A 15,681-nucleotide genomic window follows, 5' to 3' on the forward strand; every position below is an offset into this window, starting at 1 on the left:
GGGAGAGGGCAGGCTCAGAGTGTTTGCAGGGCACAGAGGGGGAGAGGCCGTTGCCATGTTCATCTCCGGTGCCTCCTGGTTCTCGAACCTGCAGTAGAATCTGCTGAGTTCTTCTGCTAGTTCCGGGTTAGGTGTTGCCTGTTGGGGTAGGGGCTTGTAGTTGGTGGCGGCCTTCAGCCCCTCCCATACAGCGCGAGTCATTTGAGGATAGGTTGTGTCTCATTCTCTCGGCGTACCCTTTTTTGGCAGCTCTCAGCTCCCGATTAAGGTCATTTCTTGCCCTTCTGTAGTCCTCCTGGTTCCCGGACTTGTGTGCAGCCTCCTTTCACCTCCGCAGCTGCCGTAGCTTGTTGGTGAACCACGGCTTGTTGTTCGGGTACACCTTGAAGGATTTTGTTGGTACACATGAGTCCTCACAGAAACTGATGTATGAGGCGACGTTATCTGCCCATTCATCCAGATTTGGCGCTTCCAGGGACTTCCAGTCGGTGCATTCAAAGCAAGCTTGGAGATTAAGCTTGGCCTCGTCTGACCACACCTTGGTAGACTTAACGATTGGTTTGGCTGATTCCAGGCGCCTCCTGTAAGTAGGGATGAGGTGGATGAGGCAGTGATCAGAGGAGCCCAGGGCCGCCCATGGTACTGCCTTGTATGCATCCTTCAGTGCGGTGTAGCAGTGGTCAAGGTTGCTCAGGCCCCTGGTGGGGAAGGCTACGTACTGATGATAGCGTGGCATCTCCTGGCGCAGGTTGGCCTTGTTAAAATCGCCTGCGGCGATGAACAGTGAATCCGGGAGGGATGTCTCCCACCGCGAGATGGTCTCACTTAGGACCAGTAGGGCAGATTTGACGTCGGCATCGGGGGGGGGATGTACACTCCAGCAAGGGCGTAGAAGGAAAACTCCCGTGGTGAGTATGGCGGCCTACAGTTGATTAGTAGTAGTTCCAGGTCCGGGGAGCACTGCCTGTCGAGTACTGTCGGGGTGGGGCACCATGAGGAGCTAATGTAGAAGCAGATGCCACCCCCTCTTTTTTTCCTATTCAGTGGCGCAGCTAAGGAGCCATGGGTGCAAATTTTACATGGGGCCCCCCCAAGCACTATATATATATATATATATATATATATACGTGTATATATATATATATATATATGTGTATATATATATATATATATATGTATATATATATATATATGTATATATATATATATATATATATGTATATATATATATATATATATATATATATATATATGTATATATATATATGTATATATATATATATATATGTATATATATATATATATGTATATATATATATATATATATATATATGTATATATATATATATATATATGTATATATATATATATATATATATATGTATATATATATATATATATATATATGTATATATATATATATATATATATATATATGTATATATATATATATATATATATATATATATATATATGTATATATATATATATATATATATATGTATATATATATATATATATGTGTATATATATATATATATGTATATATATATATATATATGTGTATATATATATATATATATATATATATATATATGTATATATATATATATATATATATGTATATATATATATATATGTATATATATATATATATATATATATATATATATATATATATATATATATATATGTATGTATATATATATATATATATATATATATATATATATATATATATATATATATATATATATATATATAACAATTGATACAGCGCACCAAAACCTGCCAAAAACGCCCACAGTGTCAGAGGTGCAGGTAGGGGATGGGAAACAGTTTGCTAGTGATTACTACTATTTAAAGCATCTATATAAGTGATTATTAACAGCACAGGACCAAAAGAGCGCTAATATTGTGCTTGAGGGAGGAACCCTAGGGCCTCTCTGGCCCAAGGGCCCCGATAGGTTGCAACCTCTGCACCCCCTATTGCTACACCACTGTATGTATCGAAATAAAGTGCAGCACTGCGTAATATGTTGGCTCTATATAAATCAAATAAATAATGATAATAGGCCATATTGTTGACTATGTTGCATCCAGTATCTTGTATATTTTATCTAAGCATGTGCGCTTTTGGTATACTTACACATAGCTATCGTTTTTTGAGCCAGTAAATACCTTTTCTTTGTAGGCACGTCAACTGAACGGAGGAAGTGGTTGATACACTGGTAGACCGTAAAATACATTGTCTTATTGTGAACCAGAGGTTGAGGTGAAAATAAACTGACGAGAGAAACAATTATATTTATCCTCCTACTCCTAAAAATTACTTTTTTAAGTATTCCAGGGTTTTCTTTTATATTTAAACACTTACAAAGTAGGTTTAATGTGTTACTGTCTCTAATAAGTGGCAGCCTACTAAGTGTCTCAGAGTTAGAAGAAGATCAATAGTTCATGTATTTTATCTCCCCCTGCCCATAGAAGTTGTATTCTGCCAGGAAAACTTTTATGGCTGTAATTTATCAGTGATGCTTACTATATTCCCAATGAGGAACCGACAAGACAGAAGCTGCCACTTCCATGCCTAGAAATTAACTCTTTCAGGCAGCAAAATAAGTAAAACAGCATGGTTATTAATATGCTTTGTTCATACACGTTTATCTCATGTCACATATTGCCTCGGGTACACTTTAAGAGCATTTTAAAAAAGTAAACATTGTTGAACCTATTCTTGTGTATCCCGGGAGGTAAGCCAACACTTACAGCTTTTAAATATTTTATATATTGCTTGGGTTCTTCCCATTCTATTCCAGTAGTAGTTATCCCTTTTTTTTTTTTTACATGTTTTTCTTGCGTATTATAGTTTTTTTTGGTAGTGTGACCACTTGAATCCAATGAGACACAAAGGCCGAGTAGGGACAGTATTAACCTCCATGTGCAATTGGTAGTTGCATATATGCGCAACTCTGGTTTGTGCGTACCCAACTGTTATGATTGCTATTATATCAACTACGGTAATCAAAATACTACACCACATCAGGGTCCTAATATTCCTGTCCTTTTTGTTGTAGGCATCCCTGAATTTAAGTGGTCCTCCTCTATCTCTCAAATGTCACATGCCAGTTCAGGTATGCATTAAGGTTGATGCAACATAATTGATGAAACTCAGCTCCACGGATAGCATTCAATTCCTCATAGACCGTTTCTCTGCAGAGGTATGGTATCTAACGATTGCACTAATAATACACAAAAATGTTCTACATCGTAAAGGGAATATCCAGGCGTATTAAAAAAAAAAATGTCCTTTACTTACCTGGGGCATCCTCCAGCCCCTTGCAGCCGACATGTCCCTTGCAGCAGCTCCGCTCCTAGCCGCCGGCGCGGGGTTCCCACTGGTGCAGAGGCCGATCTTATGAGGTTGTTGTCTACTGTGCCTGCGTGAGTGCTGCTGTAAATCACTTGCACATAGTGTGGAGTGTACTGCGCAGAACACCACACCACATGCGAGTGACAGTAGCGCTCGCACAGGCGCAGTAGAGGACAACCTCACGAGGTCGGCCTCTGTACCGGCGGGGACCCCAGGCCGGTGGCTGGGAACGGAGCTACTGCGAGGGACATGTTGGCAGCAAGGGGCTGGAGGAAGCCCCAGGTAAGTAACTGTCATTTTTTTATATGCCTGGGCATTCCCTTTAAAGGAAACCTGAGATGAAACAAGTACAAGAATTTATACTTACCTGGGGCTATTCTCCAGGCTCGCTCCATTTTCCTGCATTAAGCTCCAGTAGTTGCTGCCTTGTGCGCATACACAGCCATGGCCACGCGGGTCCTTGGTCTTGCTTCTGTGGCCGGGAGCATTCTATGCCTGCGCAGTAAGGCAGGGGAAACACTTCTCTGTCAGTTTTCTGTGCGCGTTTTCCTGCATGCATTTTCTGCACACTATGTGTGTTTGCATGGAGAAAAATGCGCTAGTTTTTTCACAGCCGCTAATGTAATTGATAGAGAAAACTGACAAAATGTCCAGAATTATCCTGCATGATGTCAGGTTTTTTTTCTGCGTGCGAAAAAACGCATAAAGTGTGAACTAGCCCTTACCATAAGTTCTCAGTTTTTCTGTGCAGAAAATGCGCACAAAAACAATGCGTGTTCCCTGCCTTAGTTAAAGAGATTCTGTAACAAAATTTTCAGCCTTATTTCTTGTATTCTATAAGTTCCTATACCTGTTCTAATGTGCTCTGGATTACTGCAGCCTTTTCTAGTTGCACTGTCTCTGTAATATATCTAATCTTCTTTTCTTTGTCAAGCCAGGGAGGAATGCACTGCCTCTGCTGTGATAGGGAGACGTTATACACCTCCCCTCCATGCCCCCTGCAGGCTCTGTGTGTGTGCTGTGTGTATGAGTCACATACAAGGTCTCTGCTTATAGCCAGCCTGTCTGTGACCTTGTGAACAGCTGTGAGTGCAGAAAGATCAGTTCAAAGCCCAGACAAGCAGCTAAGGCAACAAGTGGGAGAAACATTCCAGCAGTCAAGTCATGTTTAAGAAGAGCCTCGTCAAACAGGCACCTGTTCTGATGATGTATTTCCTGTTTGGCGGCCATCTTCATTGTTTAGAAAAACAATGAATAAAATAGTGATTTTATCACCAGGAAAGCAGCGGGGAGTGCCTAAAATGTCACAGAGGGGGCTAGAAGACAACAAACAGGCTGGTACTTTTATTTTTGTAAGATTTTCACAGTACAGATTCTCTTTAAGGCTTGTAAGGGCCTGAGGCCACTGACGCAGTTGTATCCGCTTTTCAGTTACAGATGCTAAAAAGTGGACAGAAGCGGACACAACTGCGTTAGTGGGCTCAGGCCCTAACTGTGGAAGCTCGACCAAGGACATGCCCAGCCTAAGTCATGCATGCGCAGTAGTCACAGAGTAACCCAGTTGGGGACTTTTCCTAAGCTGACTGCAGAAGGATGGAGTGGCATGGAAGGATGGAGCCCATGGCCCACAGGGAGCTAGAGGTAGAGCCCCAAGTAATTATAGAAGTTTGTACTTGTTTCATCTCAGGTACACTTTAATACTCTTGGGCATACTACTACCTCCCCAATACCACCACAATTTTTGTAATCCATATGATCACATTTTAAATTTAGTATGTAGGATATGTGCAAAGAACATTGAATGTTTTCAAAAATTGCACTTGATTGTGTTTTTAGTCAGTTTTGGAAACATTTTACTAATGGAGAAAATTGAAATTGACAGGCAATTTTTTAATAGATTAAACAAAAAGATGTGTACAGTACAGCACTGACACATTTATAGCACTTTTCCTCTCAACAAAAGATATATTTCACTTTATGCAATTATACAGATAACACCCTTACCTCATTAGTCCTGCTTCCAGCATTCTTTTGTTCTTTTAATTGCTAAGAGACAAAAGACAAAATCAAATACACGAAAAGTATTTTTCCCAAAATTAGTAACTCGGACAGCAAATAAATTACACAAGCTGCAACAGGCACAATAAGTCCTAGCTACTATGAAGTTGTACAATATGTAATCAGGCCAGTTTCTAGGCTTAAGGGGCCCATACACTAGTCGATTTCAGCCATCGATTGATTATATGGAATCGATCAATCAGAAATCGATTCTATCAAATCTATCAATCGATCGATTTGCGGCCGATTTCGATCCTTTTGATCTATCTGCCAGGATGGAAAATCTAGGTCGATCTGCTGATTTTATTCTGAAATCTATTGGAAATCTGTTCCTAGTGTGTGGCACAGATCAGATAAATTCCTGTCAGATTCGACTTGATAGGCATCTGACAGAAATCTATCTGATAGCCGAAACTGCTGCAAATCTATAAGTGTATGGCCACCTTAAATTGCTCCCAGGGCCAGGGTGTAAAAATCACTCCCCTCCTCGTAAACTTGAGAACACCATTTATGGTGGGGTGTTAGGCACCAGACCTCGGTATTGGAAGCCAGATGCCCCCTTAGAATAGTTAGACAAATGCAGCATCCCCCCCAAATGTGCCCTCAATATAGGTAGCCAAGTTTCAAAGCAGGGCATTTTGATGCCCGGCTCAAGCTGCGTACTGGGCCGGATTTGGCCAACAGCACCACAGGAGCAAGGGCGGGTGGCAGGGCCGGGCCAAGGCAGAGACTGGAGTGGCTCCAGTCTCAGGGCGCACAATTCATTCAGCTGTCATTCCCAATTGTGTTTGAAGCAGAAAGAAATAAGAAAAGGGGATACATGGCAGTGACTGCAAGCCAGATAACTAGAGATTAAGGTGTTGGGGGCCCTGGGGCGCCTCTTAATCTAATAGCAATCAGTGTGTGATGGCTGGAGTGGGAGGGCTGGAGGGGCGCACTTTGCTGTCTCAGCCTTGGGTGCTGAAGGACCTTGTCCCAGCTCTGGCGTGTGGACAGTAGGCAGTTAGCTTGCAGTGCAGCAAGATGGGGCGTGCGGCTGACCGCAGCACCTTCCTGTCGGCTGTATGTGGCTGTGCTTCTTATGAGATTAATAGATGTACAGAGGCGCCAAAAGGATAAAATATGCTAAAATGTTTAAAATATTCGGGTGGTGGTGGTGGGCCGACCACTCCCAAATAGACACGATGCTGTCGTTTAAACTCAAGACAATTTATTTACATACTCCAAGAACAATGTCGCAACGCGTTTCATGGGCACAATCCCGCTTCATCAGGCATTAAACAAACGGAGTATCACACAGTTAGTGGTCCAGTATACGCTTGGGGGGAGGGAGGGGGGAGGGAGGAGAAGCATCTGACTACCTATGGGGGGGGGGAGCATCTGGCTACCTATGGGGAAGAATCATCTGGCTATCTACAGGAAAGAGAGGAGAAGCATCTGGCTACCTATAGGGAGGGGGAAGGAAGCATCTGTCTACCTATGGGGGCGCATCTGGCTACCTTATAGGGAGGAGGTTGGAAAAGTATCTAGGTACCTATACTGCAAGGGGGTGGCAGGAGCATCTGGTTACCTACACAAAGGGAGGAGCAGGTGTATTGGTTGAGATGCTGTTGGAATGGGGATGACTGGTGTCAGTTGGCCTTGGCGGTGAAAAATACAAGTTATGTGCAGTTATGCTATAGTTTCACACCCCATGCACGGCTAATTCGAGGATCAGGTAATTGCCGGACCCCAAATTACTTCTCCCTCTGAGGTGTGACAACTCATGTATGTGTCATAGTCTAGGGTTAGTTTAAGGGAAGTCAATTAACCCATCTTTGCATTTTTTGGGATGTGGAAGGAAACCAGAGTGACTGGACGAAACCCACAGAGACCAAGGGAGAAAATACAAACTCCGTGCAGATAGTGCCCTGTCTGGGATTCAAACCAAAAGACCCAGCACTGCAAGCTGAGAGTGCTAACCACTACGCCAAAGTGCTGCCCGCCCCTAAATACAGGACTGTATGTAATTCTTCTATAATGTTCCATTTGTGTGAAACATTTCGTCAACTGTGGCAGTGTGAAGCACTGATGGCTCAATTGGGATGTGCCAAGGCTGTATCCGGCAGCACTCCAGATCAATGCATATATGTAGTGAATAAGCCGCCACCATCCATTGATGAATTTTATGCTCTTTTATTCAGTTATGCATTAGCATATCAATTGCAACGTTTCGAGGTCGTTGTGTGAAACATTAAAATCACCACAGCCCTATGGTACACTAAAAGCACAGTCAGCCACAAATTTTTACCACTAGAGTAATGTCAAATAGCATACTGATAACCGCCAAAACTGAGTACAAATGGCTCCCATATCTTCCACTTCTGTCATAAGTGAACCCTTGAATGATTCTTCAATATGGATGGTATGTGTAACACAAGTGGCAATTAAGAGATCTTCAAATTCAAACTTGACTATAACAGTCTTTTTTTAGTAGGAAATGTGTAGTGAGAGGTATGTGAAAGGCAAATTATTTAAAGGTCCCATTGTATCGAATGCGGAATAATCTCCGTGATCAGCGCACAAGGCGTGCGCTGACACGGCGGAAAGCCTCCACAAGCGTATGAAGGGGGGAACCCAGCTTTGGTGCAAGCACCAGTAGAGGGCAATTCCCACCAGCAGATGGCGCTGTGGAGTGCAGACGAGTACATTGGACCCCCCCCTCCCTCGCCTGGGTCCCCCGTCCTCCGCTCCCCTCCAGCTTGTTATGCGCGCTGGCTGGCTGGCTGCGGCTGTAAGAGGCAACGTGCGGGGATCACTCACCTCTTCCTCGTTCCAAAGTGCGCTCCACTGACGTCACTTCCTGCGGCGTAGCAGGAAGTGACGTCAGTGGAGCGCAGGCTGAACGAGGAAGAGGTGAGTGATCCCCGCCCGTTGCCTCTTACAGCTGCAGCCAGCCAGCCAGCGCGCATAACAAGCTGGAGGGGAGCGGAGGACGGGGGACCCAGGCGAGGGAGGGGGGGGGTCCGACCCCCCTCCCCGCCGCTAGCCCCAATACCCCCTTCCTGCCCGCTATCCCCTCCAGCTCGGGCGGCCCCCCCACACCCACAGGGGGGGGGGGCGCAGCGGCGATTTCTTTAAAGTTTGCCTCAGGCGGCAAATGATCTAGGGCCGGGCCTGCATGCACAGTATGTCCGGTCAGCATCTTGTGACCACGCTCCCCACTCATCTTCTTCTATGTGCATGAGTGAGGAGCGCAGGCACAAGGTACCAACCTGATACCTTGTCAGAGGGTGCCAACTTTTTGTAAATGGGCTTTAACAATGGGTATTACCTTTTCAATTCTTTCCTGCATGTGAGCAATGTGCTCTACTACACTTTTGTAAGAGGAAAATGCAGTGGGTGTGTGTGGTACCTCTATAGCCTATAGCAAACATGAGGTAGGGTAACAAGCAGTCCCAGTCTCTGCCATCTACAGCCTCAACCCTTTTTAACATTCCTTTCAGAGTCTTGTTGAACCTCTCTACTAGACCATCATTTTAGGGGTGGTATACTAAGGTGCGCAAATGGTTAATCTTTAGCATTTTACATAATTATTTTGTTACTTTTGGCATAAAAGTTGTGTCTTGGTCTGTTAACATCTCTTTTAGAATACCAGCCTGGGTGAAAATCAGAAACAGATCTTTGGCAATGTTTTTAGCAGAGGAGTTCCTCATGTAGCGGATATTCAGTATGTGTACTACTATGACAAAGCAGTTTATTATTTTATCTCAGGACAGTGTTCGGCAATATTGTATAGTTTCCAGTATGTTAAAAGACTTAGTTATGAAAACTTCTTATTGCAGATGAGTCCATTAATGCTAAGCTGATTTCCCAAAAGTCACAGATCCAAGCCTCACTCTGGTATCTCTACAAATGCCATGAGCTTACAGAGACAAGTCTCATTCTGGTGTCTCAGCATAAGAGGAGAGAGCACAAACATGGTACAGAACACATTTTATCTTTGTTTTGATGCAAACGTCTGTGTAAAGAAGTATGAACAATGTTTAATGTTAAGTTGTATTCATAATGCATATGATGTCTGCACATGTATGATTGAATGCCATGCTCTGTTCATCAAATTCATTGTCTGTTGGCCCACTTACTGCATGGGGTGGTAGAATTGGTCAGGGATTGACCAATCAAAATTGTATGTGCATATACATCTTTGATCTATGCCTATACTGATTGTAAATTATCTAAATAAAGAACAGGGGGCTCCATCCCATATTTCGATGGGCAGGCCCGTTATCTGTAGCTTACACCGCTGCTAAGTTCATGTACATTTGGCCCCACCCATGACCACGCCCACTCACTGCATGGCCACGCCCATGTTTTGCTGCGGCACGCGCATATACCCCCCACCTAGTGCCCACAGGTGCCCCCAATCTCCAAGGACCCTAGGAACGCCCCTGGCTCCTGTGTCTGACATCTTTCTCCATTGCCACCTAGAGCCTGTACCACGTGACACCACCACAGGTAGTGACGTTACTACATGCAGCAGTGTCACATGTTACGGGTGCTCACGGTGGCAATTCAAAAAGTCGTCGGACACAGGAGGAGGCGAGGAGTCGTCGCTAGCATTACAAGTAAGCATGCAACACTCACCACAGGCCCAGGGTGGACAGACACATTACATGGGCTCTGGCAGGCAGCAGCGATAGGAAGACTGCCAATAGATTTTCTACTGAACTCTATTGGAAATCTGTCTGCTCTGTCCAACAGCAATAGATCCTTCTTTGATCAGAGATTGATCAAAGAGGATTCTGTCTAAACTTCAATCTAGTAGCCATAGCTTAGGCCCGGTTCACATTAGCGGTTGTTTGCCAAACGGACCGGATGACCTGACCGGATCCGGACCGGATCCGGATCGGAACCGTACGGTTCTGATCCGGATCCGATCCGGATCCGGTCAGGTTGCATCAGGTGGTAATCAGGATGCGATCCGGATCCGTTTGGCAAAGTTAACGTAAAAAAAAAAAAAATGTTGGGGTCTGGGAGGTCAGCAGAAGGGGGACCTGTGGAATCAGGCCCTCTGCTGTTTAGCACTCACCTCCACCTCCGACATGCTGCCAACATCCTGCCAACACCTCCAGCTCGTGCTGCTCCACTCCAAAATGCTTGCCCATGTGTCCCCAGCCAATATCGCCGCAAAAATCCGCATAGGAAGTGGGGTAGAACATCCGGATTTCTCAGCCAGTGTGTTGTGCGGCCTCCGGTTCCCATTTGTTTGTATTGGCCGGATGGTGCAGTCCGGCTCCGCCCCGGATACGGCTGCCGGAGGGGCCGGATGAAAAAATAGCGCATGTTGGAACGGAGGCCGGAGTCCGGATCCGGCCCGGATCCGGTCCGGCTCCGGTTCTGCAGAACGGACCCATGTGAACGGACGCATAGGCTTTAATTGCTATGCCGTGCGTCCGTTCCGTCCGTTCTGCAGGCGGTGCGGCTCCGGCACGGCGATTCCGGAGGGCCACCGCAAGTGTGAACCGGGCCTTAATGTATGGCCACTGTAAGAAGAGATTTCCAGCACAGAGTAACAATACATGGCATTAGTTAAATAGCAGCATTTAGTAAATAAACAAAACAAAAATATTACTGAATATTACAGAAGGTTATGGCCACACTACAGAGAAACACAGGCTCCCACCATGTGGAGACACAGGAGTGGACACCCAGAGACTAGCTGGGATCATTGCAAGCCTGGAGATCCCAGTTGCTTGCAAACAGTCCAGGTTAATTGAATCCCCTTTATAGTATGCAGAGCCTTTGAACATTCTATGACAGGAGACAAGTAAGCCCCTTAAAGGAGTACTGTAGGGGGTAGGGGGAAAAAGAGTTGAACTTACCTGGGGTTTCTAATGGTCCCCCGCAGACGTCCCGTGCCCGCGCAGCCACTCACCGATGCTCCAGTCCCCGCTTCCGGAATTTGCGTCTTTAAAGTCGGAAAACCACTGCACCTGCCCAGGAGTGTATTGCGCAGGCCCCGTACGGTCTGCACCTGCGCAGTACGCTCCTGGTGACGTCAGTGGGAGCGAGGACACGGCCACACAGGGGCAGTGGTTTTCCGACTTTAAAGTGAACCTCCGGACTAAAAATCTACTCAGCAGAATTGAGAAGGCTTGGTGTTTCACATCATCAGAACTTTATTTGTCTTACATTCTTTATTTTTAAGCCCGATGAAGGCTGCAAGGCCGAAAGCTTGCTTATCTTTATTCATTTTTAGTTAGCCAATAAATGGTATCATCCTGATTTAAAACTTCTTATATTTTTACCAAACCATCAGTTTTAGCTGCATTTTTAGCTAAGCTCCACCCATCAAAGAAAACTGCCCAGGCTTTTTTTCCCTGATGCTGTGCAAAGCATGATGGGATTTCCTATGTTGTTATTCGCGTTGCCTAGCAACTAGGAGGGGTGATCAGCACACAGGACAGTTGGAACTGTGTCTCATGCTCCCTGTCACCTCCTTTCAACCAAAAAGATGGCTGCCCTCATGAAATCAAACATTTGCCTGTTCTTTAAAAACAGCGTGGGTAAGAGATTATATTACCTATCTATTTTAATTAACATAACTAATGTAACTTACATTCACTCACTCCAACTCACTCCAACCTGAATTATCGCAAATTCTTTCTGTTTTAAGAAAGCAAACTTTTGTTTTTTTTAATGTAACTTAATGACAGTATGTTTGTTTAGGCTGAAGTTCCTCTTTAAATTCAGAAATTCCAGAAGTGAACCAGAGGCGGGGACCGGAGCATCGGTGAGTGGCTGCACGGTAGAAGCCCAGAGTAAGTTCAACTATTTTCCCCCTATCCCCCTACGGTAGTCCTTTAACCTCCTGAGCGTTACGCCGCTCAGGAGGTTTTGCATTATCGGTCTAGCCCCCCCCCCCCCCCCGCGATAATTTATTAGTTTAATTGTGTCAATTATATACTAGCTAGCACTAGGCTAGCTAGTATTGTCTGCCAGCACCTCCAGAACCCCCCTGACCCCCCAATTGCCTGCTGGATACATTACCCTGCCTGGATTCTGCGACAGGTGCAGCTTCCCTGCTCAGCTCCAGTCTTCATTATGGGGAGGATCGTACATGACGTCATGACGTCACCGACGTCATGCGCAGTCCCGATCCTCCCCAGTGAGGACTGGAGCTGAGCGAGAGGCTGCTAGATCGCTGGATCCCGGCGTGGTAATGTATCCAGCAGGCAATCGAGGGGGATTGCGGCCAATCAGGGGGTGCCGACAGACAATACTAGCTAGCGTAGTACTAGCTAGTATCTAAAGGACACAATTAAATAAATAAATTCATTCCGGCGATCCCCGATCCTCAGCAAAACCTCTGCAGCGGCATGCCCAACACAGTGTCCGGCATACCGCTAAGGAGGTTAAATGTGCTGTTATAGTATTGCTAGTCAATCCCTGTGAACTGGCAAATTTGGTGCCGCAGAAATGTGGGCACTGTGTAGATGTCTATGCTAATTCAAGCAACTCCTGGATACAGCTGAAAATTTGTGTGCCGGGGGTGGCCGAAAAAAGTAGCAAAATTGCGGCAGTAGAGTTAGTATTATTTAGTGTCACAGGAGCCCTAGTGGTCAGACCGCAAATTGCCTTCCAATCGGTTTCAGCACACAGACCATGCAAGCTTTGGTCGCGATCTTTGCGCAGAAACAGACAGAAATTTGGGCAGCAGCCCGACCAGAAGGGAGCCTGTGAGGTACGGTAATTACAACTTTACACACTATTTCAGGGTATCTGCCACCACCACTGGTATGGGCCAGTGGACCCGACTGACTGGTCCTGCGAATAAAAACGGCTAAACACACTCTATTCTGTCTAGATATCAACAATAGTAGCATCACTTCAGAGACCTGAGTTCAGTTTCTGTGTATGCTGAATAATAGGGTAGCGGAACAGTGAATGACTTTGATAAAGTATTTTATTCACGGGCAATATAAATAATTAATATATACAGACAATTATTAAAATCAACAATTATTAAAACAGTAATAGCCAGTATGAAAAATAAAAGAAAGGTGTAACGGCCGGCGGGGACGCCGTCTCCGCGTGTCAGCCGGCGGCGGTCCCCGCCTCGCTCTCACACAAAGGTCCTTCGGCCGCAAACAGGGCACGCATTACGCGTGCGCGCGCCCGGCGGTAGGACCTTTATGCAGCTGGACGAAGAGTCAACTGACTTGCCAGGTCAGCTGACTCCAACTAGCTGTTGGATTGGCTGGGCGGCTGGGTGGCGCTGCAGATGCGCTCCCAGTATATAGGGAGCCTGTGTTCAGTTGCTCCTCGTCTGCTGTCGTGATCACATCCGTGTTAGTGCTCAGACCTTAGTCCAGTTTCCCGTGTGTTGATACCAAGGACGTTACACCTTAGATTAGGATTGTGTTTGTATTATTACCTGTGTTTTGATTCTGGCTATCCCTGACTACTCTTTGCTCTAATCCCTTTTGTACTTTTGCCTATCTGATTCAAGTTGCTGACCCTGCCTGTTTACCGACTCTGAATCAGCCTTCCGTTTCTTGTACTTCTGCCTCTCTGATTCAAGTTGCCGACCCTGCCTGTTTACCGACTTTGAATCAGCCTTCCGTTTCTGTACTGCTGCCGCCTTCTCTGTTGCCGAACCTCTGCTTGTCTGACCTTTCTCCCTTCAGTGGAACGTCTCCCATTGTGGGGCTATCTCTGAGGCTTGCCTCTCCGAGACGCAGGCCCTAGCAGACTATTACTGCTAGGGGCCGAGATTCCTCTCTTTGCCTGTTTGAGGATCTCACGCACGGGGTTCCCATTCAGAGGTAACCACACCTCTGAGGAATTGCCGTGTGGTGGATATTTCCACGATATTGTGAACTATTACTGTATTGTATCATTTACTGTATTAGGTGTCCGGAGGTTAGTTACACTTGTATTATTGGTGATTCTGCAGATCATCAATAATCAGGTGACTTTCGTATTATTGGCGATACTGCAGATCACCAATAATCGGATTCTCTCTGTTTGCTGACACCGATCCTTACAGAACAGTAGACCAGATATTATGGATGCATTACGCAGCCAGGTTGAGGCTTTAACCACCTCACTAAATAACCTAATCGAGGTGGTTAATACGCAACAGACCCAGATCACTCAACTGTCTGGATCTGTGCAGGTCCTCCAGATGGCTGTTGCTACTATGCAATCCCCTCCAGTCACAGATTTGCGTTTGTCAGTACCTGAGAAATTTTCTGGACACAGGTCTGACTTCCAGAATTTTCGCAACCGAGTGTTGTCTTATTTTGAATTACGACCCAACTTGTCGGGTACCGAATCTCAGAGGGTGACGTTTATAAAGACGTTGTTGTCCGGGGACTCACAAACCTGGGCTTATGGTCTCCTGCCTGAAGATGCGGCATTAACTTCCGTCCAGGAATTTTTTAAAGCAATGGCCATCATTTATGACGACCCGGATGCTTCGATCACTGCTGAGGGGAAGCTCAAAACTCTCAAGCAGGGTCGAAATACGGTTGAGGTTTATGCGGCAGAATTCAGAAAGTGGGCTGTGTCATCTAGGTGGGGGTCCTACGCCTTGTTAGACTCTTTTCTTTCAGGCTTATCAGACGCAGTTTCTGAGTTAATGTTAGGACATCCTGAACCGAAGTCCATCGATGACGCTATTTCATTGGCGGTGCGAGTGGACCGCCGGTTACGTTATCAGCGTCAATCAAGAGGAAGGAATGCAGTAAGGGCACTCTCTTATGCGTCCTCCTCGCTTACCCCACCTACTGATGAACCAATGCAAATCGGACATTCTCGGCTGACACGGGCCGAGAAAGAACGCAGAAGGGCTGAGAGATTTTGTTTATATTGTGCAGAGGAGGGCCACATTGCTCAAAATTGCCCCAAGAAGTCGGGAAACGCTGCCGTCTAGGTGTAGTTAGAGGTAATACCCTAGACGAGCCGAGGTTACCTCTAAATAAGAACAATCGGTTACTCCTCCCGTGTTCCATTTCTTGGGGAAATTTGACCACTTGCACTCAGGCCTTCATAGACTCATGGTCCGCAGCCAACTTTATAGACTATGACTTTGCGAAGAGGCTGGGAATTCCAATACATCCCGTAGATCGACAAATAGTGGTTACCGCGATTGATGATTCCCCATTACAGTACAGACAACCTCTCTCTCTCAGACTCCGATGTTGTCCTGCACTATAGGCATTTTACACAAAGAGAAGTTACAGTTCCTTGTCCTGCGCATGGCA

The 15,681-nt window shown here is 45.5% G+C and overlaps 1 protein-coding gene across 1 annotated transcript in view; it reads right to left on the reverse strand.

The window, feature by feature from the left end:
* Nucleotides 1-15,681, reverse strand: part of STAT1 (signal transducer and activator of transcription 1) — a 1,171,385-nt gene that overhangs the window by 343,496 nt on the left and 812,208 nt on the right. Inside the window, exon 11 of the mRNA XM_068244925.1 lies at nucleotides 5,375-5,416. Within this exon, the coding sequence (XP_068101026.1) occupies nucleotides 5,375-5,416 (42 nt within the window). The remainder of the gene's footprint in view (nucleotides 1-5,374; nucleotides 5,417-15,681) is intronic.

Source organism: Hyperolius riggenbachi, chromosome 7 (genome assembly GCF_040937935.1).
Source record: "Hyperolius riggenbachi isolate aHypRig1 chromosome 7, aHypRig1.pri, whole genome shotgun sequence".
NCBI classification, from domain to species: domain Eukaryota; kingdom Metazoa; phylum Chordata; class Amphibia; order Anura; family Hyperoliidae; genus Hyperolius; species Hyperolius riggenbachi.